Source organism: Rhinatrema bivittatum, chromosome 2, assembly GCF_901001135.1.
Source record: "Rhinatrema bivittatum chromosome 2, aRhiBiv1.1, whole genome shotgun sequence".
Lineage (NCBI taxonomy): Eukaryota > Metazoa > Chordata > Amphibia > Gymnophiona > Rhinatrematidae > Rhinatrema > Rhinatrema bivittatum.
In genome coordinates, this window is record NC_042616.1 from 756,198,164 (window position 1) to 756,223,717 (window position 25,554).

The following is a 25,554-nucleotide window of genomic DNA, read 5'->3' on the forward strand; positions in this document are numbered from 1 at the left end:
GTGGCATATAAACACATTGACAAATTTGTTCTTAAAAATTTCAAAGCACGTGTTGCGAGAAGTTTCATTACTACAATTCACAGTTTCCTGAAAAATTAATTGGCAAAAGATCATCTTTACATATATATAAGACATTCGTACACAGCCCCTGAGGCAGCCCCCTGTGTGGGGGGCGAAACTCGGCCTGAGTCAGGCTTTTTTACATTGGACATACAAGTCTCCTAATAAAGCATCTTAACGGACATTTCCTGGCATCTATTGTGTGTGTTGCCTCCACGGCTTTTTTAGATCGCCTTCCTCCTTGTTTTATCAACTGTGTGACATTAGGCACACAGCGCATGCGTAGAGCCGGCCTGCACCACGCATACCAAAGTTCTATGGAGGGCAATGGCGACTCACAAAACCGCACGCAAGATGGCAACATTGCAGCCTGCCACATGAAGTGCCCACAGAGCCTGAAGCGGGGCTGCTCAACCTGCTCGGAAGCCCCCTTCCCTTGCCCCAACAGGATAAGGAGACTGGAGGAAAGACTTGCTGAGGCCCTTCCACGTCTTTAAATTGGGAGGAATCCTCCTCTCTTTACTTACCTGGGCTCAGCACTTACCGGCTGAGTACAAAAACTCTCTCCAGCTGCGGGTGGAGAGAGCTTTGGCAGTCACCACCATGCTCAGCTTCCTGCATCCCCTGCCTTTCAGCTGCTTCAGCAGCAAAGTCCACACTGGGAACCGGCTACCGGACCAAGGCACACCTCTTTCCAAATCATTTATAAATATATTGAAAAGTAAGGGTCCCAAATACAGATCCCTGAGGCACTCCACTGCCCACTCCCTTCCACTGAGAAAATTGTCCATTTAATCCTACTGTTTCCTGTCTTTTAGCCAGTTTGTAATCCACAAAAGGGCATCACCACCTATCCCATGACTTTCCACTATTTTTCCTGGCACTGAAGTCAGGCTAACCGGTCTGTAGTTTCCCGGATCACCCCTGGAGGCCTTTTTAAATATTGGGGTTACATTAGCTATCCTCCAGTCTTCAGGTACAATGGATGATTTTAATGATAGGTTACACATTTTTACTAATAGGTCTGAAATTTCATTTTTTAGTTCCTTCAGAAGTCTGGGGTGTATACCATCTGGTCCAGGTGATTTACTACTCTTCAATATGTCAATCAGGCCTACCACATCTTCTAGGTTCACTGTGATTTGTTTCAGTCCATCTGAATAGTTACCCATGAAAACCTTCTCCAGTACGGGTACCTCCCCAACATCCTCTTCAGTAAACACCGAAGCAACGAAATCATCTAATCTTTCCGCAATGGCCTTATCTTCTCTAGGTGCCCCTTTAACTCCTCAATCATCTAACGGTCCAACTGACTCCCTCACAGGCTTTCTGCTTCAGATTTATTTTAAAAAATTCTTACTGTGAGTTTTTTGCCTCTATGGCCAACTTCTTTTCAAATTCTCTCTTAGCCTGTCTTATCAATGTCTTACATTTAACTTGCCAATGCTTATGCATTATCCTATTTTCTTCTGTTGGATCCTTGTTCAGTCATCCAGTTTGGATGTATGGTCTGATCCACACAGGATCTTGGTGGTGCCGTATACCTTCGACTTCTTAAGAATCATTCTGACTGTGCTCAGAGATGATTGAAGGACTTTGCAATTCCTTTATACTCATCCCTAGATCTGTGTCTTTGCACTACTGTCTGAATTCTTTCGACAGCTCCTTGGTATTCAAGATTGGATATTTGTGGTATAGTTTTGGGTTTTTTTTGTTCTTATTCCTAAAAACTATTCAGGCCTCTTGCCTTCTCCCAGTTCCTGCTTCCCCTGTTTTATTGTAACTTTCTTGCTTCTTGTCACCTGTTAAATGTTCTAGGTTATCACCCCCCTTGTTATTTGTAAACCGGCATGATGTGATTCTATCATGAATGCCGGTATAAAAAAAGCTTTAAATAAATAAATAAATAGTGCATTTCAAAGCAAACTGAACCAGTGACAGCTGAATTTATCATGTCAATCTCCATGCCAGGTCAATCTCCATGCCATCTCCAAAAAAAAAAAAAAAAAAAACCAAACAAAAAACAAACAAACAAAACAGAGGTGGGTAAGAGTATGGGGCAGGGGTATGGCCGCTTGTTGCAGCGGTTGCTACCCCTGATTGAGCTGGATGTTCACTGGGATGCGGATACGGCGCTGCTCTCTGCATTGGTGGAAGGGTGGAAGGGAATTGGGGCCGGAGGGTGCTGGAAGCCAATAGTGACGGGTGGGAGGGAGAAAAAGGGGGGGGGGGGGGAAGATTAAAAAAAAAATGGATAAACTGCGTAGCTTGCTGGGCAGACTGGATGGGCCGTTTGGTCTTCTTCTGCCGTCATTTCTATGTTTCTATGTAATCGTGTGACTCATGTGAATCAGTACAATTTAACACAAGCGAGGCCAAATCACTTGGTGTGTGCTTTTGATTTAACCAGAGCTTTAAGTATCTAGGATTGATACAAATGTTCAGAAGGTCGGAGAAGAGAGACAAGGGTGACACTTATCCACCCAAGCTATTCCATGCTTTTATTTCTACTTCATTTTCTAAGGAATTCCGGAATATATTTTTCATTTGACAGCTGTGATGTAGGATGTGTGGATATATGGTATATAAACTAGTTTAATGCATTTTACTTCCAGGCCAGAGCTTTCCAAACCTGTCCTGGAGATCTCAAAGCCAGTTTGGTTTTCAGGATATCTACAATGAATAGGCATAAAACAAGTATTCATGTACTGAGTCTCTATGATCTGCAAATTTTTCTCATGCATATTAATTGTGGATATCCTGAAAACCCAGCTAGCTGTAGGGTCCCCAGGCTAAGTTTGGGAACCCCTGTTTTAGGCTATAAGGTAACAAAGATGATAATTTTGGAAGGGAGTGTGGACTATGTACCTAGTGTAGATCTACTTTTGGGATTTGACAGGTACTTGTGACCCAAACTGACCAAAATCAGGGACAAGATGCTGGGATTGTTGGACCTTGGTCTCACCCAGCAGAATTTTGGTAGGGTCAAAGCAATTAACCACATAAGGCCAATCTTAAGTCCGTTACACTGGCTCCTGGTCAAAAACAGAACTCAAAACCTTGTCTTCAGGTGTGTAAACATGACCCCCAAGTATCTAATCCAGTTTGTGTTCTCCTACACTCCCAAATAGCCCTCCTATCCTCTCTTGCTACAACCCAAGAAAGAGATCTAGGTGTCATAGTGGATAACACACTGAAATCGTCAGTTCAGTGTGCTGCGGCAGTCAAAAAAGCAAACAGAATGTTGGGGGAATTGTTAGAAAGGGAATGGTGAATAAAACGGAAAATGTCATAATGCCTCAGTATCGCTCCATGGTGAGACCGCACCTTGAATACTGTGTACAATTCTGGTCGCCGCATCTCAAAAAAGATATAATTGCGATGGAGAAGGTACAGAGAAGGGCTACCAAAATGATAAGAGGAATGGAACAGTTCCCCTATGAGGAAAGACTAAAGAGATTAGGACTTTTCAGCTTGGAGAAGAGACAACTGAGGGGGATATGATAGAGGTGTTTAAAATCATGAGAGGTCTAGAATGGGTAGATGTGAATCAGTTTTTTACTCTTTCGGATAGTAGAAAGACTAGGGGGCACTCCATGAAGTTAGCATGGGGCACATTTAAAACTAATCGGAGAAAATTCTTTTTTACTCAACGCACAAATAAACTCTGGAATTTGCTGCCAGAGGATGTGGTTAGTGCAGTTAGTATAGCTGTGTTTAAAAAAGGATTGGATAAGTTCTTGGAGGAGAAGTCCATTACCTGCTATTAAATTCACTTAGAGAATAGCCATTGCCATTAGCAATGGTAACATGGAATAGACTTAGTTTTGGGTACTTGCCAGGTTCTTATGGCCTGGATTGGCCACTGTTGGAAACAGGATGCTGGGCTTGATGGACCTTTGGTCTGACCCAGTATGGCATGTTCTTATGTTCCTCTGGCTTCTATTAGATTAATCTGCACCAGACTTTGTTCGTTCAGCTACTTCCAAAATTAAGGAACATGATATCACTATCCCTATGCCTTGAGACATCTTACTTTACCCTTCAGGAAAAAAGTTGAGGCTTGGCTATTTAGACAGGTTTTCCCCTAAATCCACTTCAAAAACTGACTAAAATAGGAAGAAAGACTCCCTTTTATTACATGACCACTAGAACATGCTCATGAGACCACCTAACTTCCTTAGTTAATGACTTAATTCCTCTGCAGTAGTTGCCTGCCTTATTCCAAAGTACTTGCACTATTGTACCTTTTGCTACCCCTGGCTCTCTAATCCATCTAGTAGACCTGCATTGCTATCATATCTCTAGCTACTCCCTAGATGACCAACACATCTTGCACCTTTAATCATATCTTTATATGCCCCTCCTTCATGTTTCCCCAATGTTGATTGGGAATTGACACACAAATGTAATAGCAAATTAAATATAAATTTGATTGTAATCACATTGAAACTAGCATGGAAAAGGCAGAATAGCAAATGTTTATAAATAAGGAGCACAAGGCTGAATGAACCAAGCAGAGAGGACCAAGGCAACTGACAGACAATAATATAGAATGCCACAATATCAACAAAATACTCTTACCTTGGTTCCAAAGTTTCAAGCTCCTGAAGACAGATATTTAATGGCACTTTACTGAAGGACCAGGATTCTGAGTCCACCAGCTGAGCAATGTGACTTAGCAGTTTCATCTCATAATCAAAATCAAGAATTCTCCAATATCCTGCCAGAAAGAAAGATTATAATTAACCAATACAGTATCTTAGTCAAGTCCAACTTCCCATTCTGAATTTCTCAGGAATTTATAGGCCCTTCCGCAACAGGCGAGTATCACAGAAATATTTCCCATATTAGTCTCCAAACCAAGTTATGTATTACTCATGCCTCACAAGCTGTCTTCCTGTGCAAGCTCAGGACAGGAGCTTTCAGAGCTCAGCCTACAAAGCCAAGTTGAGGAGTGCTACTATTGGTGGTCACTAGCAGGCAGTCAGATTTTTTCATATGTAGAAGCTAGCCAGTTTACAAATTGGAGAAATTACTACTTACCTGATAATTTTGGTTTCCTTAGTGTAGACAGATAGACTCAGGACCAGTGGTTATGCTCCCCTGCCAGCAAATGGATATGGAGCAAGCTGACATTACAGTATTTATTCCCTTGCAGTGACCTCAGCCTGTGGACAGACTGGCAAAAAACTTGACTACAGTCAACCATAACTGTACTCAACCAACAAGAAACACTGAACTCAAGTAAGAATGTATGTACCCTAATCTAGGGACTAGATGAACACTTGACCAGTAATCCCTGGGGCCCGAAGCCCCACAGGACCACTGACAATCATTTGGCAGCCGAGGGTGAGAAGCTGAGTCCATCTATCTATACTAAGGAAAACAAAATTATCAGGTAAGTAGTAAACAGATGGACTCAGGACCAGTGGAATGTACCAAAGCTACTCCCAAGTAGAGAGGAAGCTGCCCATGGTCCAGTCAAAACCGCGCATACAAAAGGTTGTGTCCTCCCAGGCCTGCACATCCAGACGATAGAACCTGGGAAAGTGTGTAGGGAAGACCACGTCACAGTTTGGCAAACGTCAACGGGAGACAACAATCTAACCTCCACCCATGACACTGCCTGAGCCCTAGTTGAATGAGGCTTAATCTGAGTAGGCAATGGCTTTTCAGCATCCACATACGTGGCCTTGACTATCTCCTTAATCTAGCAAGCATTAGTAGCCCGCGAAGCTGGATCGCCCTGCTTCCTCCCACCACGAAGGACAAACAGGTGATCAGTCTTATGGAAAGGTTCAGAAAACCTCCAGATACTATTTGACATGTCTCCTGATGTCCAAGGGACGTAAGACGAGATATTCCTCTGTATCCCTGTCCTTATCCAAGGGCGGCAAAGAAATGGTCCAATTTAAGTGAAAATCAGAAACCACCTTAGGCCAAAACGAGGGAACAGCACGCAGTTGTATTGCTCCCCGAGTTACCCGAAGGAAATTCTACTGAAAAGACAAGGCCTGCAGCTCGGAAATTAGACATGCATAACATATCGCCACCAGGAACACAGTTTTCAAGGTCAACAGCAAGGAAAGGCTAAGCAGCGGTCGAAACATAGGGCCTGCCAAGAAATCCAATACCAGGTTAAGACTTCATAATGGAACTGGTAACCTCAAGGGAGGCCGAATATGCTTCACTCCCTTCAGAAAACTGGCCATATCAAGATGAGACAACAAGAAGTCACCATTTACCTGGCTCCAAAAACAGGCAAGAGCCACAATCTGCACCTTCGAAGAATTAAGGGTAAAGCCTGGTCCAGTCTGGGGCCATCAGGAGCACCATCCCCCTGTGGCCTTCAATCCTGCAAATTATTCTGCCCAACATGGGCCATGGGGGAAAGGCATAAAGCAGCTTGTCTTCCGGCCAGACCCTTACGAGAGCATAGATACCCAGGGAGCACGGATCTCTCCTGCAATAGAAGAGCAGAGGAACCTTTGCATAGCAAGAAGTCGCCAGCAGATCTAGGAACAGAAAGCTCCAGCAATCCACTATTAGCTGAAACACCTCAGACAACACCAATTCTTCTGGGTCCTACTGAGAAAATCTGCTTTTAATTTGTCTTTTCCTACAATGTGAGAGGCCAAGATCAACTGGAGGTGCCCTTCTGCCCATTCCATAAGTTGGTCTATTTCCTGTGACACTTGCTGGTTCTTGGTTCCTCCCTCCTGATTGATGTAGGCCACCATAGTCGCATTGTCTGACATGACAGACTGCCTGCCACCTCTGTCTGTAGCTGTACAATAAAGCATGCCAACTGGACCACCCGGACTTCCATGTGATTTATGCTACAGAGGGACTGTTTTGCATTCCAGCTTCCTTGACCCGTCAGCTCCCCAACCCTGGAGACTCACATCTCTCATGAGAATCAACCAGTTTGGAGGGGTCAAGGAAACCCCCTTTCTCAGATGATCCTCCTGCAATCACCACCGGAGGTGAGAGCAAATTTCCATCGGCAAGTGGAGCTGAACTGAACAGTCCTCAGATTGTGGGTTCCAACAAGACAGCAGGGAGCACTGAAGGACACATATGCACCCTTGCCCACAGTACCACTTCCAGGGTGGCTGCCATCAAATCAAATACCTGAAGACAGGACCACACTGTTGGGTGTACAGTGTTCACCAGAAGATACACCTGTGACAACTTCTGAATTCTAATGTCTGGCAGGAAAACTTTGTCCTATCTCATGTCAAACCGAACCCTCAGATAATCCAACGACTGAGAAGGCTGAAGACTGCCAGGTTGAGACTTGGCTTTAATCAGCCAGTCGTCCAAATATGGGTATACCAGGATTCCATCTTCTCAACTCTGCCACTACCACCATAACCTTGGAAAAGGTTCTGGGAGCTGTAGTTAGACCAAAGGGTAACGCTCAAAACTGGTAATAGCATCCCAACACCGCAAAACGCAGAAATGGTGCTTCAAATGGATGGGAAGATGAAGGTAGGTATCGGCAGATTCAGGGAAGTCAAATAACCCTGTCTGCACAGCCAGTATCACTGAATGCAAGGTTTCCATGCGAAAATAAATCACCCACAAATGACTGTTTACTCCCTTGAGAACCAGGATGGGCCAAAAGGAGCCCTCCTTCTTGAGCAAAACAAAATACATGGAATATTGCCCCATACTTTGAGACTGAGGCACTGAGACCACAGCCTTTAGACAGAGGAGCCTTAACAGTGTAGATTCTACTACCTGTTTCTCCTGCGGGGAGGGGCAAGGAGACACCATGAACATGTCCAGAGGAAAACTGCGAAATTCCATCGCATAACCTTCTCATATCACCTCCAGGATCCATTGCTCCAATGTGATTTCGACCCACCTCTGATAAGAGAAGCAGGCATCCCCCCCCCCTCTTGTTCCCAAAGGTGGGTCGGAAAACCTTCTTTGGGTGGCTCAGGTGGATCCGCTACCTTAGCCCGCTCCTTACCTGGGCTATCTGGGACAAAAGGACTGAGTCCTGCCGAAAGGCCAAGTTCTCTGTAAGGTTGACCCTCTACAGGGACGAAACCACTTGGAACCCTGGAGACAACCCCCTCATACCAAAGGGGCGCTGCAACTGCTTCTTATACTCCAGCAAATCGAGGAACTAGAGATTGTCCCCACTTTCTCCAACTCGCTTCCAAACAAGAGCGAGCCTTTAAAAAGCATCTTTGTAAGATTTGCTTTGAAGGTCATATCAGCTGACCAATTTTGCAATCATAGCTGACATCTGGCTGCTACCATGGAAGCCACTCCTCTAAGCCAAGGTATGGACCAAATCACAGCCTGCATCAGCTAAAAAGGCAGCAACCGGTTCCATAACGGCTCTGGAATTCACTCCAGAATCATCAACTTCCTGTGAGAGCAGCAAACAAGAGCTAGCCACTAGAGCGCAACAAGAAGCTATCTGTAAAGTCATCGCCACTGCTTCAAAAGCTTAAGGATGACCTCATCTTTCTATCATGCACTTCCTTCAAGGCTGCTCCTCCCTCCACAGGGATAGTCGTCCGCTTAGAACTGGCACAGACAAGCACATCCATTTTGGGAAAACAAACTCTCCCTCGCTGCTGGATCCAGGGTGTACAGGTCTTCCAAAGCCCGACCCCCTTTGAAATTTGCCTCCGGAGCGTTCCATTCAAGATTAATCAATTCTTGAATAGCTTCCATAACAGGGAAAAAACAAAAGGCTTTAGGCAAGGAAAATACAGACCGGTTAGCCTGACTTCAGTGCCAGGAAAAATAGTGGAAAGTGTTCTAAAGTTCAAAATCACAGAACATATAGAAAGACATGGTTTAATGGAACAAAGTCAGCATGGCTTTACCAAAGGCAAGTCTTGCCTCACAAATCTGCTTCACTTTTTTGAAGGAGTTAATAAACATGTGGATAAAGGTAACCAGTAGATGTAGTATACTTGGATTTTCCGAAGGCATTTGACAAAGTTCCTCATGAGAGGCTTCTAGGAAAAGTAAAAAGTCATTGGATAGGTGGCGATGTCCTTTTGTGGATTGCAAACTGGCTAAAAGACAGGACACAGAGTAGGATTAAATGGACAATTTTCTCAGTGGAAGGGAGTGGGCAGTAGAGTGCCTCAGGGATCCTTGGGACCCTTTCTTTTCAATATATTTATAAATGATCTGGAAAGAAATACGACGAGTGAGGTAATCAAATTTGCAGATGACACAAAATTGTTCAGAGTAGTTAAATCACAAGCAGATTGTGATAAATTGCAGGAAGACCTTGTGAGACTGGAAAATTGGGCATCAAAATGGCAGATGAAATTTAATGTGGATAAGTACAAGGTGATGCATCTAGGGAAAAATAACCCATGCTATAGTTACACAATGTTAGGTTCCATATTAGGTGCTACAACCCAAGAAAGATCTAGGCGTCATAGTAGATAGCACATTGAAATTGTCAGTTCAGTGTGCTGCGGCAGTCAAAAAAGCAAACAGAATGTTGGGAATTATTAGAAAGGGAATGGTGAATAAAACGGAAAATGTCATAATGCCTCTGTATCGCTCCATGGTGAGACCGCACCTTGAATTCTGTGTACAGTTCTGATCGCCGCATCTCAAAAAAGATATAATTGCAATGGAGAAGGTACAGAGAAGGGCTACCAAAATGATAAGGGGAATGGAACAGCTCCCCTATGAGGAAAGACTAAAGAGGTTAGGACTTTTCAGCTTGGAGAAGAGACGGCTGAGGGGGGATATGATAGAGATGTTTAAAATTATGAGAGGTCTAGAACAGGTAGATGTGAATCGGTTATTTACTCTTTCGGATAGTAGAAAGACTAGGGGGCACTCTATGAAGTTAGCATGGGGCACATTTAAAACTAATCAGAGAAAGTTCTTTTTTACTCAACGCACAATTAAACTCTGGAATTTGTTGCCAGAGGATGTGGTTAGTGCAGTTAGTACAGCTGTGTTTAAAAAAGGATTGGATAAGTTCTTGGAGAAGACGTCCATTACCTGCTATTAAGTTCACTTAGAGAATAGCCACTGCCATTAGCAATGGTAACATGGAATAGACTTAGTTTTTGGGTACTTGCCAGGTTCTTATGGCCTGGATTGGCCATTGTTGGAAACAGGATGCTGGGCTTGATGGACCCTTGGTCTGACCCAGTATGGCATGTTCTTATGTTCCTATGATCTTAAGGAAAAGAAAATAACCTTCTTTGGCTTGGCCATGGAATCTGTTCCAGATACACCCAGGATCTTCAAGGTCTGGGAAATCAGGGCTCGCAGTTCATCTCTATGAAAGAACCACAACATGGTCCGATATTGTTCCAGTCCCGGAGGAAGTTTCCCATCTTCCAGGGAGTCAGGATCTGCCTCATCATTAGTGCCATACAGGTTCCTGTATGGGATACCCACAGCTAACAGAGGCATGCTTCAGTACTTAATCACAGGACTGGAAGAGGAAGGGGTCACTGGCTGTAGATCCGCCCTGACAGGACTGGTTGAAACTGAGGTCTGCGCCTGAAGAAAGAGTTTTTTCAAGGATTGCAAGCCTATCCAAAAAAGGCAGAAGGATCCAGGCCAAAACCAGAAGGTACTGGAGCAGAGCCCACTAAGCTGCTATCTCCTGTGGAAGAACCAGTCACGAGTGTTCCAAGGTCCAGCGTATCTCCTGACAAATGCTTAGCCAGACCATCAACAGGCTGGAAGGACCCAGGCTTAGCAAAATCAGAGAAAGAATTCACTCTCAGCCTCTAAGCACCGCTGACATGATAGCAGTCTCTCCAGGCTAAGATGCCCGAATATGACAGCAACACAAAGAGAAAGGCACTTAGGTTTCTTGTTCAATGGCGCCATTTCATTAGTGCACAGCCAACAGAGAATGCGAGTCTGCCAGCTCATGCTGAAAAGTTCAAGCGCACAAATTTTATGCACAAAAATTAGGCACTCCCAAGCGCAAGCACTGTAAAAAAAAGCACATATACACGCTGTGCGCCAAGATCTGGGCGCACCGCCAATACACTTAATGTGCACACAAAGGGCGCTCCCAAAATGGAGCGCACATGTATGCAGAGCTGGAACCACTGCATACAAGACGTTCCGACAAAGGGCACTTGAGCGCACACAGCACGTGAAAACTCCGTGGCGGCCTACTACGTGGTGTACAGGGAAAAGCCTAACTACAGGGCCTAGCCCACCCAGGCTGCCCTGGTCTCCTAACCCCCACAGGAGCGGGAATGAATGTCGGGATGGTGCACCAAGAACAGAGATCAGAGGAAGTCGTGCAAACCCCCTCTGCACTGTCTGTTCCTGAGCTTATTTTTTTTTTTTTTTAAACTTACCGGAGCTCAGCCTTATCTGTTGGCCCATAGTAAGATGGTGAGAGCTTCCTTGCACAAGAGCCATGAGCCCGATCCCCCTTGTTTGTTGATGAGAACATGGCCACTTGATTGTCCATGTATACCATGACTCGGTGGCCTTGGAGATGGGAAATGAAGGTTCGTAGGGTGTAATGTATCCAGGAAGTTGATTTGATATGACTGCTCTTGTTTGGTCCAGAGACCTTGAGTCTGGAGTTGGTCGAGATGCGCTCCCCATCCCTTGTGGGAGGCATCCATGGTGAGCACTGCATTGTGAGGTAGCTGAACAAACTGTGCTCCTTTGGTGAGAGTTGAGCATTGTAACCACCAATCCAGTTCTTGGATCATGGTGTCTATTAAGAGTATTCTGCATGTCAACGGCTGTGAGTGTTTCCATTGCCTTTTGAGATCCCACTGGATATGCCGCATATGGAGACGTGTGTTGGACACTACATGGATCGATGCCACCATATGCCCCAAGACGGTTAACACCTGACAGATGTGGTAATTTTCAGACGTTGGAATATTTGACACATGGTGGACTTCGTCTTTTGGCAGAAAAACTGTGTTTGATTGTGTCTAGACAGGCTCCTATGAATTGGAATCGTCGTATAGGTTGTAAGTGGGATTTCTGGTAATTGATTACTAGTCCCAATTGATTGAGGCAAGTTATTGTGTCGTGAAGATGTTGGCGGAGCGTGGTTGGGGTTGAGGCCACAATCAGCCAATCGTTGAGATAAGGAAATATGATTATTCCCTGTTGTCTGAGGAACGCCACCACCACTGCCATGCACTTGGTGAACACCCGAGGTGCTGTCAAGAGACCAAAGGGAAGTAACTTGTATTGGAAGTGTTGGCTGTTGACTTGGAAAGACAGGTATTGCCAGGAGGAAGGATGCATTGGGATATGAGCATATGCATCCTTGAGGTCTATAGAGCACATACAAGCATTGGGTTGGATCACAGGTAAGATGGACTTTAGCGATATCACCTTGAACTTTTCCTTGACTAGGAATTTGTTAAGGTCTCTGAGATCCAATATAGGAGGGAGGTTCCCTGACTTCTTGGGTATGAGGAAGTAAGGGGAGTAAAACCCCATATTCCTTTGGGAGGGAGGGAGGCGTTGGATCACCTTTTGTTGCAGCAAGGCAGCCACTTTCTTTTCCAACAGGGTGGGGTTGGACCTGGTCCCTCTGGATGTTAAAAGCGGGAGAGGTGGTAGGGAGGGGAAGGGAATTCGGTAACCTAGACGAACAATCTCCAGCACCCACTGATCAGTCATGAAGTTCTCCCATTGCTGGATGTGAGCCTGTATATGCCCCCCCCCCCCCCACCCACTGATACTTCTTGTGATGGCGGCGTAGCTGTTATTAAAAAGACTGAGCTGGCTTATTAGAAGTGGCTGGTTGTTGAGTTTGGAAGGCGTTGTGAACAAGGACACCCTCTTCTATTTTGAGTAAACTGGTTCTGTGGGTGAGTCTGAGGTTGGTATGGCGTAGGGCGATACGCCTTGTACAGTCTATATGCTCATCTTTGGAAAGGTCTTCTGGGAGAGACATAATACCTGCGTGACTAAGAGTACGGTTGTGGCGTGGTGAGAGATTGAACAGCAACCAACTGTTCCTTAAGTTGAGCTATGGTCTCCTAAAACCTGGTACCAAACAAATTGTCTCCCTTACAGGGTAAGTTAGCCAATTTATCGTGTACGTCATCTCTGATGGAACTTGCTCGAAGCCAGGCTACCCGCCGTGTTGCAATCGACGCGGCAGAGGTACATGAGGAGGTCTCGAAACCTTCATAAACTGTCCTTAATAGATGATGGATGGCTTCCTCCATGTCTCTGATGAGGTCAGAGTCTGTGGAAGTGTGTTCCAAGGGTTGGGAGATGTCCTTGACCCGTTGAATCAAATCATAGATGTACCTCACAATGTAAAATTGATGATGGTTGATCCTGACTGCCAGCATTGACGATTGGAAGGCTCGCCTTGCAAAGTCATCTAAGGAGCGAAGGTCCCTACCTGGGGGCGCTGCTGAGTGAAGTTTTGATTTTTTGGCTTTAGCCATAGCGGACTCCACGACGATGGAAGCATGAGGTAAGACGTATAAGGAGTATAAGGTGATGGCTGCATTTTATATATTTAAGGTCTGTTTTCCTGGAGACTGCAGGGAGAGTGAAGGGGTCTCTCAGAATTTGTCCAGAACTGCATTAAGCACTTCATGCGCCGGTAGGGAGGTTGGCTCCGCTGGCAGATCGAAGATTTTCAGTAGGCCAAGGGTATCGTCTCTCGGGTCTGGCACCTTCTGGATCTGAATGTTAAGTGCCTTGCCCATCTTATCCAAAAGCTTAGGATAAGTTAAGTCTTCCGGTGGGGAATAAGGTTCCGCAGGTTCCTCACCCGGGCGGAAGGGTATCCTGTGGAGGAGTCCGGAAACATAATTAGAGCCAACAGAGAGACCGGCCATGGGATGGGATCCGGCGAGAGTGCTAATGGTGGAGGCGTCAGAGATGGGGCCAGTGGAGACTGATCTGGACCGTGTGGGCGACCTGTGGATAGATTGTTGTGGAGACTGCCCACCACTGCTCGGCGAAGATGCTGGCATGTTGAAGGAAGTCTGCATGACTTCAAAAAAGCCTGATAAAGCCATGGAAAGGTTAAGGAAAGCTTCCTTTGTTTGAGGAGGCATTGTAGGGAGAGGCGGTTCAGTGGGACAGCTTGGCAGCACAGCCGCTCGGAGGACGTTGTCCCCCTTCTTTCTTACCATGTTCTTTCATTTTGTAAGGGTTTTTTCCTCTCAGGGAGAAGGTGATGCTGAGGTGGTCTGAAGCTCTGCGTGCTGAGGAGAGTTGATTCCAGCGCGTGAACTCATGAGTAGCCTCAGAGCAAAGCTCTGACATCACTTTGAAGCTCCACCTCCCAGGCCTGATTGACCGTTCCCATGACAGCATGGCTAAGTCAGCCCTGCTATCGACGGGAAAATTTGAGCTGCATGAATATCTATGGTGAGCAGAAAAATAGGCTGTCACAAGGAGGTGACCTGACTGTTTCTAAGCTGCAAAATATCAAGCACATCAGCAAAATTTTAACCTATCACAAAAAGAACAATCTATAAAACTACAAGCTAGACTTAGTAACCTTTCAGAAACAGATGAAAGTAAACTCATGGTAATATACTTGAAATCAACAGGGCAGTTCCCTGATCAAGAGCTTTATCCAATCAAGATTCTGTAAGCCTGGTAACAAGATGCCAAACAGGTGTTTAGAGCTTAGTAACCAAATAGAGATGCCCAGAAGCTAAGCACCAACTACTCATAAGCCAGACACTACCACAATGCTAAGCTAGATACTGTCCATGATTGACATACAAAACTATGAGCACCAACAGAAGACTGTAACAGAAGATGCCAGATAGAGCTGGAGACACTAAAAAAATACTCAGCTAGCCACTGACTTCTAACACAGCTTGACATTATACAATATAAATCCTAGATGGTGGTTGATAGCTAGGTGTCGGCATATCTAACCAGCCTCGCAAGCCAAGTAATGATGTTGGTGAGCTTGTATAATAAACCTTGCATGACTCCATTGTTTCCTCATCATTTTGTACCTAAGGGCCCAGGTTTGGGGGGGGGGGGGGGGGGGGAGGAGGAGGATGTGGAAGGGCTGACCCGTGGGGGCCCAAGCTCACATTACAACAGGCAGAGTGGGGCATTTTCCTAGGTCAGCGTTTTTCATTTTAAAGGCCTGGGAGCCAGCGGTGGCTTCCATCAATCTTAAATGACACTCCTAGGCTCTCTTCCCCCAATATACACACTCCCCCACCGTCTCTAGAGCAGCTATAACGTTTTTCTTCTGGCACTGTGTGGCTCTCAGTGAGTTTGAACTGCATGGTACTCAAAATCTTGTGCTAGTCAGAGAAAATGAGGGGATTAAACTAGGCAACGGAGGAGGGAACAGGATGGTGGAGGTTGACTGGTGGGAGAGACGAGGGAGTGGAAGAGAAGGTATTAGAGTTGGGCTGAAAGGAAATAAGAGTGGGGGGAGCAGACCTTGTTTTGCTCCGATGATGCCCGAGCAGCTTGGCTGGCCACATTATTGGAGGAGAAATCACACCCCTTGCACACAGAGAACGATCCCAGCTCTCACACTGAAGATTTTTTTGCCAAAGTGGACCCCACTTGAAAAGTGATGATGATCACTGTCCTAGGTGCTAATAGTACATTTAACCATCATATGAATCATCCAACTCCCAAGAAAAAAACAATTCAAAACCCCCCAAAAAACAGAACTTTGATTTTGGACAACTATGCTTTAAAAATATATAAATGCATTTCTCTGAAAATGGAAGAAAACATTAACTAATCTTCTGGAAATTGACAAGTAAACTATGTTGTGACTGATGTCAATTCCTACTTTACACAACATAACCCAATCTATCTTTTTTTTATATCAAACCTCAACTTCAATTACTGCCTCTTCTTCCAAGCATGTATCAACTACAGACTTTTACAGTATTACCTACTCCTGGGACACTTTCCTGGGCCTTTTATCCTAAAGAAATTCAGTCAGTTTCACCTACACACACAAGACATTTCAATCTTGAAATGAATGTCATTGAATGATGCTATGTGCAACAGTATGCAGTGTCATTAAGAGCACTAAGCAAATGAAAATAAGAACGGACTCAGGGCAGACATCCAATATCACTTTGCAGGTACTGAATGACATTTTCCACTGGTGAACTAACCTCATACTAATTTCAGATTAAAAGGTCCATGCAGCCATTTTACTGGTATCAATTCCAAACAAAATTCGTTACAGGCTCCCACCTTCCAAATGTGTTCTGTTCACAACAGATACTGTTGCAAAAGTTATTGTTTAGAAGTAGCAAAATTGCTGGCTACTGTAAGAAAAAAATCTAACTTTTTAAAATTGCTACTTAAAAATAAGTTAGTTGGTTCCATCTTTCTGTGAAACTGAGGTGCAGCAGCTTCAGATGTTTTATCCCTGTAGAAGTTTACTAAATTCAATTAATTCTTAGAGGCACTTCTGCATAGTGATGCAAGAGTTCAGAAAAGTCTTTAAAAATAAGGCAGCTGTGCTAACTAGACTGTAGGTCAGGCCTTCAGAGCAAACTGCCGCCCATGATGCGGCCAGACGGGCATTATGATGCCAATCTATAAACAGAGGAAGTGGGTGCACAAAGTTAGTAAGTCGCACATTTAAGACTAATCGGAGAAAATTCTTTTTCACTCAACGCACAATAAAGCTCTGGAATTTGTTGCCAGAGGATGTGGTTAGTGCAGTTAGTGTTGCTGGGTTCAAAAAAGGTTTGGATAAGTTCTTGGAGGAGAAGTCCATTACCTGCTATTAATCAAGTTTACTTAGGGAATAGCCACTGCTATTAATTGCATCAGTAGCATGGGATCTTCTTAGTGTTTGGGTAATTGCCAGGTTCTTGTGACCTGGTTTGGCCTCTTTAGAAACTGGATGCTGGGCTTGATGGACCCTTGGTCTGACCCAGCATGGCAATTTTTTATGTTCTTATAACACAAAATGCCTGAAAGTCACAAATGAAGGAGGGCAAGATGCAGCCCCACCTGGGCATAACAGAAGGAGATGCAATCTGCTAGCCAATTCAATAGTGTGTTTGGCAATAGCAATGCCCAACCTATTTCTATCAAAAGAAACAAAAAGTTGGATGGATTGTCTTATAGGCCTTCTGTCCACTCCAGATTGAAGGCTAAGGCTCACTTGCAGTCCAAACTGTGCAGGGCTCGTTCGCCTTGGTGTGAATGGGCCTGGGAAAGAATGTTGGCAGGACGATGGACTGGTTAAGATGGGAATCCATCACAACCTTAGACAGGAACTTAGGGTGCATATGCAACCCTACACAATAATGAGATTCACTGGCTTAATGACTCCCTCCAGTTTCATATCCCCAACAGTCCTACCAGATCTGCCTACCTAGGGACTCTAACTGCCCACTCACACAAATCTGCCCAGCTCACTTCCACCCGAGAACGGGCTTTCTCCATCGCAGGTCCTACACTATGGAACTCGATGCCGCCAGACCTACGCCTGGAACACTGTCCAAACACCTTTAAAAAAAAAAGTTAAAAACCTGGTTATTCAAACAAGCATAATCTTAATCCCTTCCTTGCTTTTTCCGACCTCCCAGTCTCCATTACTCCGGTCTCCATTTCTCCAGGTTCCACTACTCCAGTTTCCATAACTACAACTATTTAAACCCTTTCACTACCTAACTTACCTATAGCCATCTCTGGTAAACCCCAACTATATTTCATTGTCACTACAATTTGCTGCAACAGCTAATGCCTTTGACTGTCATACAGTTTTGTAAATATATTATGTACCGTATTTTCCGGCGTATAAGACGACTTTTTAACCCAAGAAAGTCTTCTCAAAAGTCGGGGGTCGTCTTATACGCCGGGTATCGTCATATAGGGCACACCTGCTCTCTGACCAGTTTCTCTCAATCACACACACATGCTCTCAATCAAATGCATTCTCTCACTTACACACAGGCTGGCTGTCTCTCTCACTCTCTCTCTTTCACTCCCCCCCCCCCCGAGCACAAATAGTAGCTGCAGCAGCTTCCTCCTCCAGCCCCCGCAGGCCAAGAAAGAAGAAACCCATCGGCCGCGGGAGGCTCATGCTGCTGTCTCCTTTCCCGATTACCAGCTCCTTCGACTGCTCGGGGCCGTTCCTGCTGTCGCCGCTGCAATTTTTTCATTCGGCACAGCTTTCTCCTTCCCGCGCACCGCACTGCCGTTGCCGCTGGGCTATCAGCACGTTCAAGCCCAGCGGGAACGGCAGCGGTGCAAAAAAAAAAAAAAAAAAAAGCTGCGGCATCCGCGGCTGCCCTTTTCTTCTTCCCGCCCCCCTCCCCTTTGAACCGGAACAGGAAGTGATGCGCGGGAAGAAAGAGCCGTGCCGCGTGAAAAAATTGCAGCGGCGACAGCAGGAACGGCCCCGAGCAGTCGAAGGAGCTGGTAATCGGGAAAGGAGACAGCAGCATGAGCCTCCCGCGGCCGATGGGTTTCTTCTTTCTTGGCCTGCGGGGGCTGGAGGAGGAAGCTGCTGCAGCTACTATTTGTGCTCGGGGGGGGGGGGGGGGGGGGAGTGGAAGTAAGTGAGTGAGAGAGAGAGAGAAGCAGCCAGCCTGTGTGTAAGTGAGAGAATGCATTTGATTGAGAGCATGTGTGTGATTGAGAGAAACTGGTCAGCGAGCTCGTGTGTGAGAGACAATGAAAGTGACTGCTCAGAGAGATGACTGATGTGTATGTGAGTCTGAGAGAGAGAAAAAGCATGGAAGTGAGAAATCTGGGTATGTGAGAAAGCATGGGAGTAAGAAGCCTGATTATGTGAGAGAGAGCATGGGAGCGGGAGGGCTGGCTGTGTGTGTGTGTGTGTGCGCGTGCATGAGAGAGAGACTGGTTGATAAGGTGACGGTGTGTGTGAGAAAAAGAGACTGGTGTATGTGAATGTGAGAGAAAGAATGTGATTCAGGGAATGAGAAGCCTGTGCACGTGGAGAGTGAGCATGGAAATGAGAGAGAGACTGGTGTGTGTGTGTGTGTGAGACAGAGAAAGTGATTATGAGAGTGAGAAGCCCGTATATGTACGGTAAGCAGAACACGGGAGTGGGAAGCCTGTGTGTGTGTATGGCATGAGAGAAACTGTTCAGGAAGGTGTCTGGTGTGTGTGTCAAAGACTGTTTGGGAAATGATTGGTGCGTGAGAGACAGAAACTGGTCATGGGGGCATGACTGGTATGGTGTGTGTGTGTGTGTGTGTGTGTGTGAGAGACATGGGCCCTAAGGAAGAGGAAGAGGAATAGGAGAGCTGCTGGAGGGGGTAAGGAAAGGTGGCTTTTTAAGTTTATTTTTCTTGATTGACTGCCATTTTAATTATTTAATATTATGTGATGTGTCTGCTTTTTTGAAATATTTTATTGGTGTTTGGAGAATGTTTAATAGTTTTTATGAGTTTTTAAATGTTGGATGTTATTCTGTTCATAGCTGTTTTGAAACATTTATTCTGCTTATTAGTATAGTTTTACAATTATTTATGTGTGGGGATCTATAGCTGCTTGCTAGTTCTGTTTTCCTAATAAGAGGTGTATTGGTTTTTAGGGCCTGATATACGGTATTTGTAGTGTTGCCTTTTCATAGATAGGGTTGCTCCTGTTTGAGTGTAAAATTATTTTTTTTCTTAAAAATATGTATAAAAAAGGGGGGGTCGTCTTATACGCCCAGTCGTCTTATACGCCGGAAAATACGGTAATATAGTTGCTATCGCAACAAAGTTTTAAGTTTTCCTGTATTCTTCCTGCTAACACTTTGACTTGGTCCCTTAGACCGTTCCGCTTTCTCACCCAGTTCCTTATGATTCCCTGTTAATTGTAACTTTTTATTCTTCCTTTCTCTCTACCAGTTTTTGACATCCCAGTTGAATGTGAACCGCTGTGATATTCATTTGAATGTCGGTATATAAAAGTTATAAATAAATAAATAAGACCACCCTGTCATGATAAAGCAGGGTATGGTGCATAAGTCACTAAGGTCTAGAGCTCATTGACCCTGTGTGCTGAGGTGATCACCACCAAAAATATGTCCTTCCATGTCAGGTACTTAAGGTCACAGGTGTGCAGTGGTTCAAAATGAGCTTTCATCAGCTGAGCTAACACTACGTTGAGGTCCCAAGATACAGCAGGGGGCCTTAGGGGAGGCTTCAAAATTGATGGTAAAGAGATGGGCGTACCATCTACACCAGGGTGGTATATGCCAGTTGCACTTAGATGAACCCTAATGGAGCTGGTTTTCAAGCCAGCTTCCAATAGGTATATAATGTAATCAAGCAGTTTCTGTGTGGGGCAGGAGAATGGATCTAGGGCCTTCTGCTAATACCACACAGAAAACCCCCTCCACTTCAGTTCATAGGACTTTCTAGTGGAAGACTTTCTAGAAGCCACCAGGACCCAAAGACATCTTCTGAAAGATCAAGTGGTTGCAAAACTAACCTTCTCAACATCCAGGCTGTGAGCAACAGGGCCTGGAGGTTGGGATGTCTCAACCTGCCTCACTCTTGCATGATGAGATCTGGGGAATCCCCAGACTGATCGGCCTCCAGATGGAAATCTCCCACAGGAATGCAAACTAGATCTGTTGTGGCCAATAAGGGGCTATGAGGATCATAACCCCCTTGTCCTCGTGAAGCTTCAAGACAGTCTTTGCTACTAATGGAATCTGAGGATACGCATACAGAAGACCTTTGCCCTAGTATCAGGCAAGGGCATCTAAGGCTGGTTTGCCATCTGAGTTGTACAGGGAGCAGAACAGAGGCACTTTTCTGTTGCAAGGGGACACAAAGATATCAATGTCCGGGCTCCCCCAGAGGTGGAATATCCAATTTGCTACCCCCTGGTGCAGGGACTACTCGTGGGGTTTGAAGGCACAACTCAGTCTGTCTGCTATTACGTTCTCTGTTCCAGCCAGGTACATAGCCCTGAGTACCAGTCCGTGGGACACAGCAAATGACCAGATTCAAACTGCTTCTTGACACAGGAGGTATAACCCTTTACCTCCCTGCTTGTTGACATACCACATTGCCACTTGGTTGTCTGTTTAAATCAGGATAATTGTTGGACAGCCGATCTCTGAAAGTTCATAGCTTGTTCAAAATTGATAGCGGCGAGCATAGATGGCTGGCGGGCACCGAAGCACCGCGAAAGGAAACTTACCACTGAAATGTTGAAAACCCTTACTAGGAATGCTACAGGGAGGACCAAGAGAGACCTGGCAAACGTAGGCAAAGGAAAAATCACCTTAAGCGAAAAATGAGAAAAAAAGTTTTCCAAAAAGGTACAACGTGAGCTCACCAACCACGATGCTGCAGCTCCATGGAAAAAGAGACTGAAGAGGGACCCTGCGTGGATGCATGGTATAGGGCATGCCCAATGTGGCAAGTTACAAGTTGTAAAAAAAACTTTTGACACAAGTTTTCCCATGTCAGGGCTCCATCTGATGGATTTCACCCATGTGTAAGTACTACCATCCTGCTTGTCCTTGGAAACAATTAAGAATGCTACTCATTTTTATCTATGATGTGAAATTGCAACAAATTAAAAAAAAACAATTGGGAAGACAGTTAAACAGCTGTGATGCAGCAGGGCAGCCATCCAAATCTTCCTGAAGGAGTTTCCTGTTGATATGAACTAAAATGTGATATCCAATTAGAAGGCATGGGTCCAGTAAGATATACAGTACCTTCAATATTACATGCATGTATAGCACGCAACTGATCCATTAATTCTTGCTCACTGGCTTGAATCTGATCTAGCAAATCTTCTGTGGTGTACTGAAAGAGAAAACCAGAAACATTTGAGAAGGAAAGTAATGACTAAGCAGGTAGACATTGGAAAACTAGTTCAGGGGGAATGGGGAATGAGGTAGAGAATACAAAGTTTATCAAAAATGCATCTGACATCTCCCATGCTAAATGAGTTCCACTAGTAGCCTCTCTAGGATTTTACCTGGTCTTAGAAGTCCAGGTATTAAAAAGGTGTCTTTTCACACCATAAGAGCTCATACTATGCAACATAAGTCATTTTCAGAAGTACACCATGGGTACTTTTATCTGCAGACTTTACTTATCTAGGAGCACACTTTCCCTGTGATTACTAAGGAAAAGAACCCATAGATATTTGCACCTGCTTTTTTCTGCAGGCACTTTTTACTTTAAAAAAACACGCATAGATTCAATCATGCCCCCGAGCCCACCTACATTTTATACACTTACAGTGCATGCATTGTTGATCTCTGCCCATTTATCTGGGTAAATGGCTTCTTAAATTCCCCTTTGTAGCAAAGTTGATTTAAGATGCTTCAATGTATGTAGAGTGAGGATGATTTTATCAATGCATCACTTGCATCAAACTGATTGGCTTCAAATGGGCAACCACGCTTGGTTTTGTCTTATGCCATCAAGCGTCTCGATGCGCATTGAGGCACTCAGTGCATAAGAAGCAAAGAGCAGACTTGTGATTTTTTTGGCACAGATTCCAAAACCAGCATACGATGCTGTTTTTTTCCTTTGATGCAGGGCGGACTGTATCACTCGACCCCCATGGCTTTGATTTGGGCTGAAGTGGGGGGGGGAGTCTGAGGAGCTCCTGCTCAACTCTGTCCCAGCATGGCAGGCAAAACCGCACTGCAGGAAAGATCTACTGCAGCTTCCCCAAAGACTAATGCAGTTCCTCTATGTGGTTTGCCTGGTCATGGTCTGAACCCAGGCAATAACATTCTGTGAGGGAAATCACCATACCACACATGCTGGCCACTTTGAGGAGGCAAAACGGATTTTTTCCCCTTTCCTCTGTAGCACTAAAAAGTTCTGTGGTGCTGCAGTGCAGCAAGGCAATTAAACATAGGAAAACTGAAGAGATTAATGAAAAAATTAAAAATTTGAAACGATTTTGGAAACAATCTGGAGAGAGTACGTGTCCATGCTGTGCTCAGACAAAAAATGACTGAGGGCAATGCCCACACAGGAACTACCGCACGTGATCACAGTACAGCTCAAAACTTTGCTAGCTAGGATAGGGCTTCCCAAAAGTAGCCAGTTGGGTTTTCAGGATATCCACAATGGACAAGTTTGAGGAGCCCTCAGCTAGGAGAAACAATCTCGTTTGGTGCCACAGGATGTCACCCACATGTAATGACTAATTCAGCCAAGTAATGAAAAACCTTGCTTAGTGTGTTTTTAAATTAAAAAAAAAATAAAATAAAATACAAAAGGGAAGCAACCCCCTCATGAAAGAAAAACCATGGGTGGGGTGGAAGAAAGGTAATTCCAGCAACCAAAGCCAGGAAAAACCCTATTCCAACAAGTGGAAATTCCCTAGTCCACTGTCTGTGCTCAACCAAGTGAGGGAGTACAAGACTTTCATTTCAAGAGATGCCATTTAAATCTCTTGGTCAGGCCCAACCAGACCTGAAGCTCACAGCAGAGAATGCTTACCTGCCATCTGCTGAAGACAGAGAATATTGGTAGGCCGAGGTCAGCAAAGAAACCTATAGGGGGCGATGTTAGCAAACTTGTTAGTTTGTCTTCATCTACTGGTTGTGAGGCATAACTCATGCGTCCGGACTGGTCTGGCTAGCTGAAGAGGAAACAATCAATTTCCAGTTTGTTTCTTTTTCACATTTCTCTAGCTAACCTCAGAAGAGTCACCTGGAAAGCAAATGATTTCCCTCCCTCCATGGTTGCTTCCTACTGTTGTATCTGCCACACTACCCCTGCTTTTTGAATAAGCACAGGATGCCACCAGCCTGGCATCCCAGCCTGTAAACAGAAAGGTTAAACAATCTACTAGAAGTCAGACTAAAGATGGTGGCGAAGATGTCTCCAGTTTCATGGATATTACCCACAGATGGATAAAATATGCTCAGTATCTAAAAGTCTTGCCTTAGAATCAGAGGAATTATTTTCTTTTTCCACATCTGGCCCTTCATAGGTGTTTTCCATTAGAAGTTTCTTCAGTTTCTTTAATTTAGGTCGGCATCTTCTTAACTCCCAATAATGATTGGAAAAACCACAGACCTGCAAAATGAAGAACACAGCACTAAGACATGTCCCTATGTCACCTATCTAAACATCCGAAAGCTCAATCTACTACACATTTAGGAATGTAACTTGCACAAGACCCCACATTTTACAGAAGTACCATCTTTCCAGGACACAACTAGCATTCCACCCCAGTCTATTTGCCTGTTACCGATTGCACAAGAGTAGTTCTCTATACAAAGGTTGTCACTCTTCATATGACAAAAACACACATGCAAAGAGAAGTCTAAAAATAGTGTCAAAACCTGAATGACCACTGATTAAGAAACTACATGGAGACAACTTAGCTAGTTTGTCAACAACATGGACAACAGCAAGGCAGCTTATGGCGTAATGATGTCATATCTGCCTTTAAATTACTACTGACAGTAGCCTGTGTTGGGCTTTTTCAGCCTATCACAAGGGTTATCCAGTCTATTTTTCCGATCTTTTTATTCCATATGCCCCTGATATATCCTTACACAATGGTTCCTGCCTGGAGAATATACCCCCCACCATCTACCTTTAATTATTAAGTGACCACTCTCTGGAATGCGTTGCTTTCAGACATTCGTATGGAATTTAACCATTTGAAGTTTAAGAAGTTGATCAAGTCATGGCTATTTGATCAATCATTTATTTTTATTTATTTACAAGTGCTTGTATTCCACAATCCATTATCAAAAACTGGTTGAAGCAGATAATCATTTGTTGATTGCCATCCAGATTCCATAAGTGAATCTGGGTACTACAATAAGGATATGGTGTGTGTGCTGAGATTGGTTATATCAGATTTTGTGAAAGGGTTCTACTATTTGATGATGTAATTTTATTGTATTATAGTTTTTATTTTTAATTATGTTAATCACTGTATGGCTTATGTATGTTTTGTTTTTCATATGTTAGACACTGGGATGCCCTGGTATATCAAACAATTAAAAGAAAATTGTTCTTACCTGCTAATTTTCGTTCCTGTAGTACCACGGATCAGTCCAGACTGTGGGCAATGCCTCCCTTCCAGCAGATGGAGACAGAGAAAACTTTAAGGGCACCCTCTCTTAACCTAGTGTGCCACCTGCATCCCCTCAGTATATAGATTATCCAAGCAGAATAACAGTTAACCGTAATAACAACGAATCAAGCAATAATAGAACTGTAACTATAGAAGTATAAAATTGAAAGCAACCTGTAGCGTTCTCTCAGTGTTCTGCATTAAAAACGGAATATGAGCATGGACTCTTGAAATACCCACTCCCAGGGCGGGCGTCTGGACTGATCCGTGATAGTACAGGAACGAAAATTAGCAGGTAAGAACCAAATTTTCTTTTCCCTGTATGTACCCGGATCAGTCCAGACTGTGGGATGTACCAAAGCTTCCCTATACTGGGTGAGACGTTGAGAGTCCCGCGCAAAGGACTCCACTGCCAAAATTGCAGACATCTGGAGCTTGAACATCCAAGCTGTAGTGACAAGCAAATGTATGGAGCATCTTCCAAGTAGCCGCTCTACA

General features: G+C 44.5%; 1 protein-coding gene across 1 annotated transcript in view; it reads right to left on the reverse strand.

The window, feature by feature from the left end:
* The window catches only part of DSCC1 (DNA replication and sister chromatid cohesion 1), a 91,202-nt gene that overhangs the window by 40,453 nt on the left and 25,195 nt on the right, over window positions 1-25,554 (reverse strand). The window contains exons 3-5 of the mRNA XM_029591952.1: window positions 23,907-24,041; window positions 21,707-21,797; window positions 4,645-4,783 (exon numbers count right to left, since the gene is read on the reverse strand). Of these exons, the coding sequence (XP_029447812.1) occupies window positions 4,645-4,783; window positions 21,707-21,797; window positions 23,907-24,041 (365 nt within the window). The remainder of the gene's footprint in view (window positions 1-4,644; window positions 4,784-21,706; window positions 21,798-23,906; window positions 24,042-25,554) is intronic.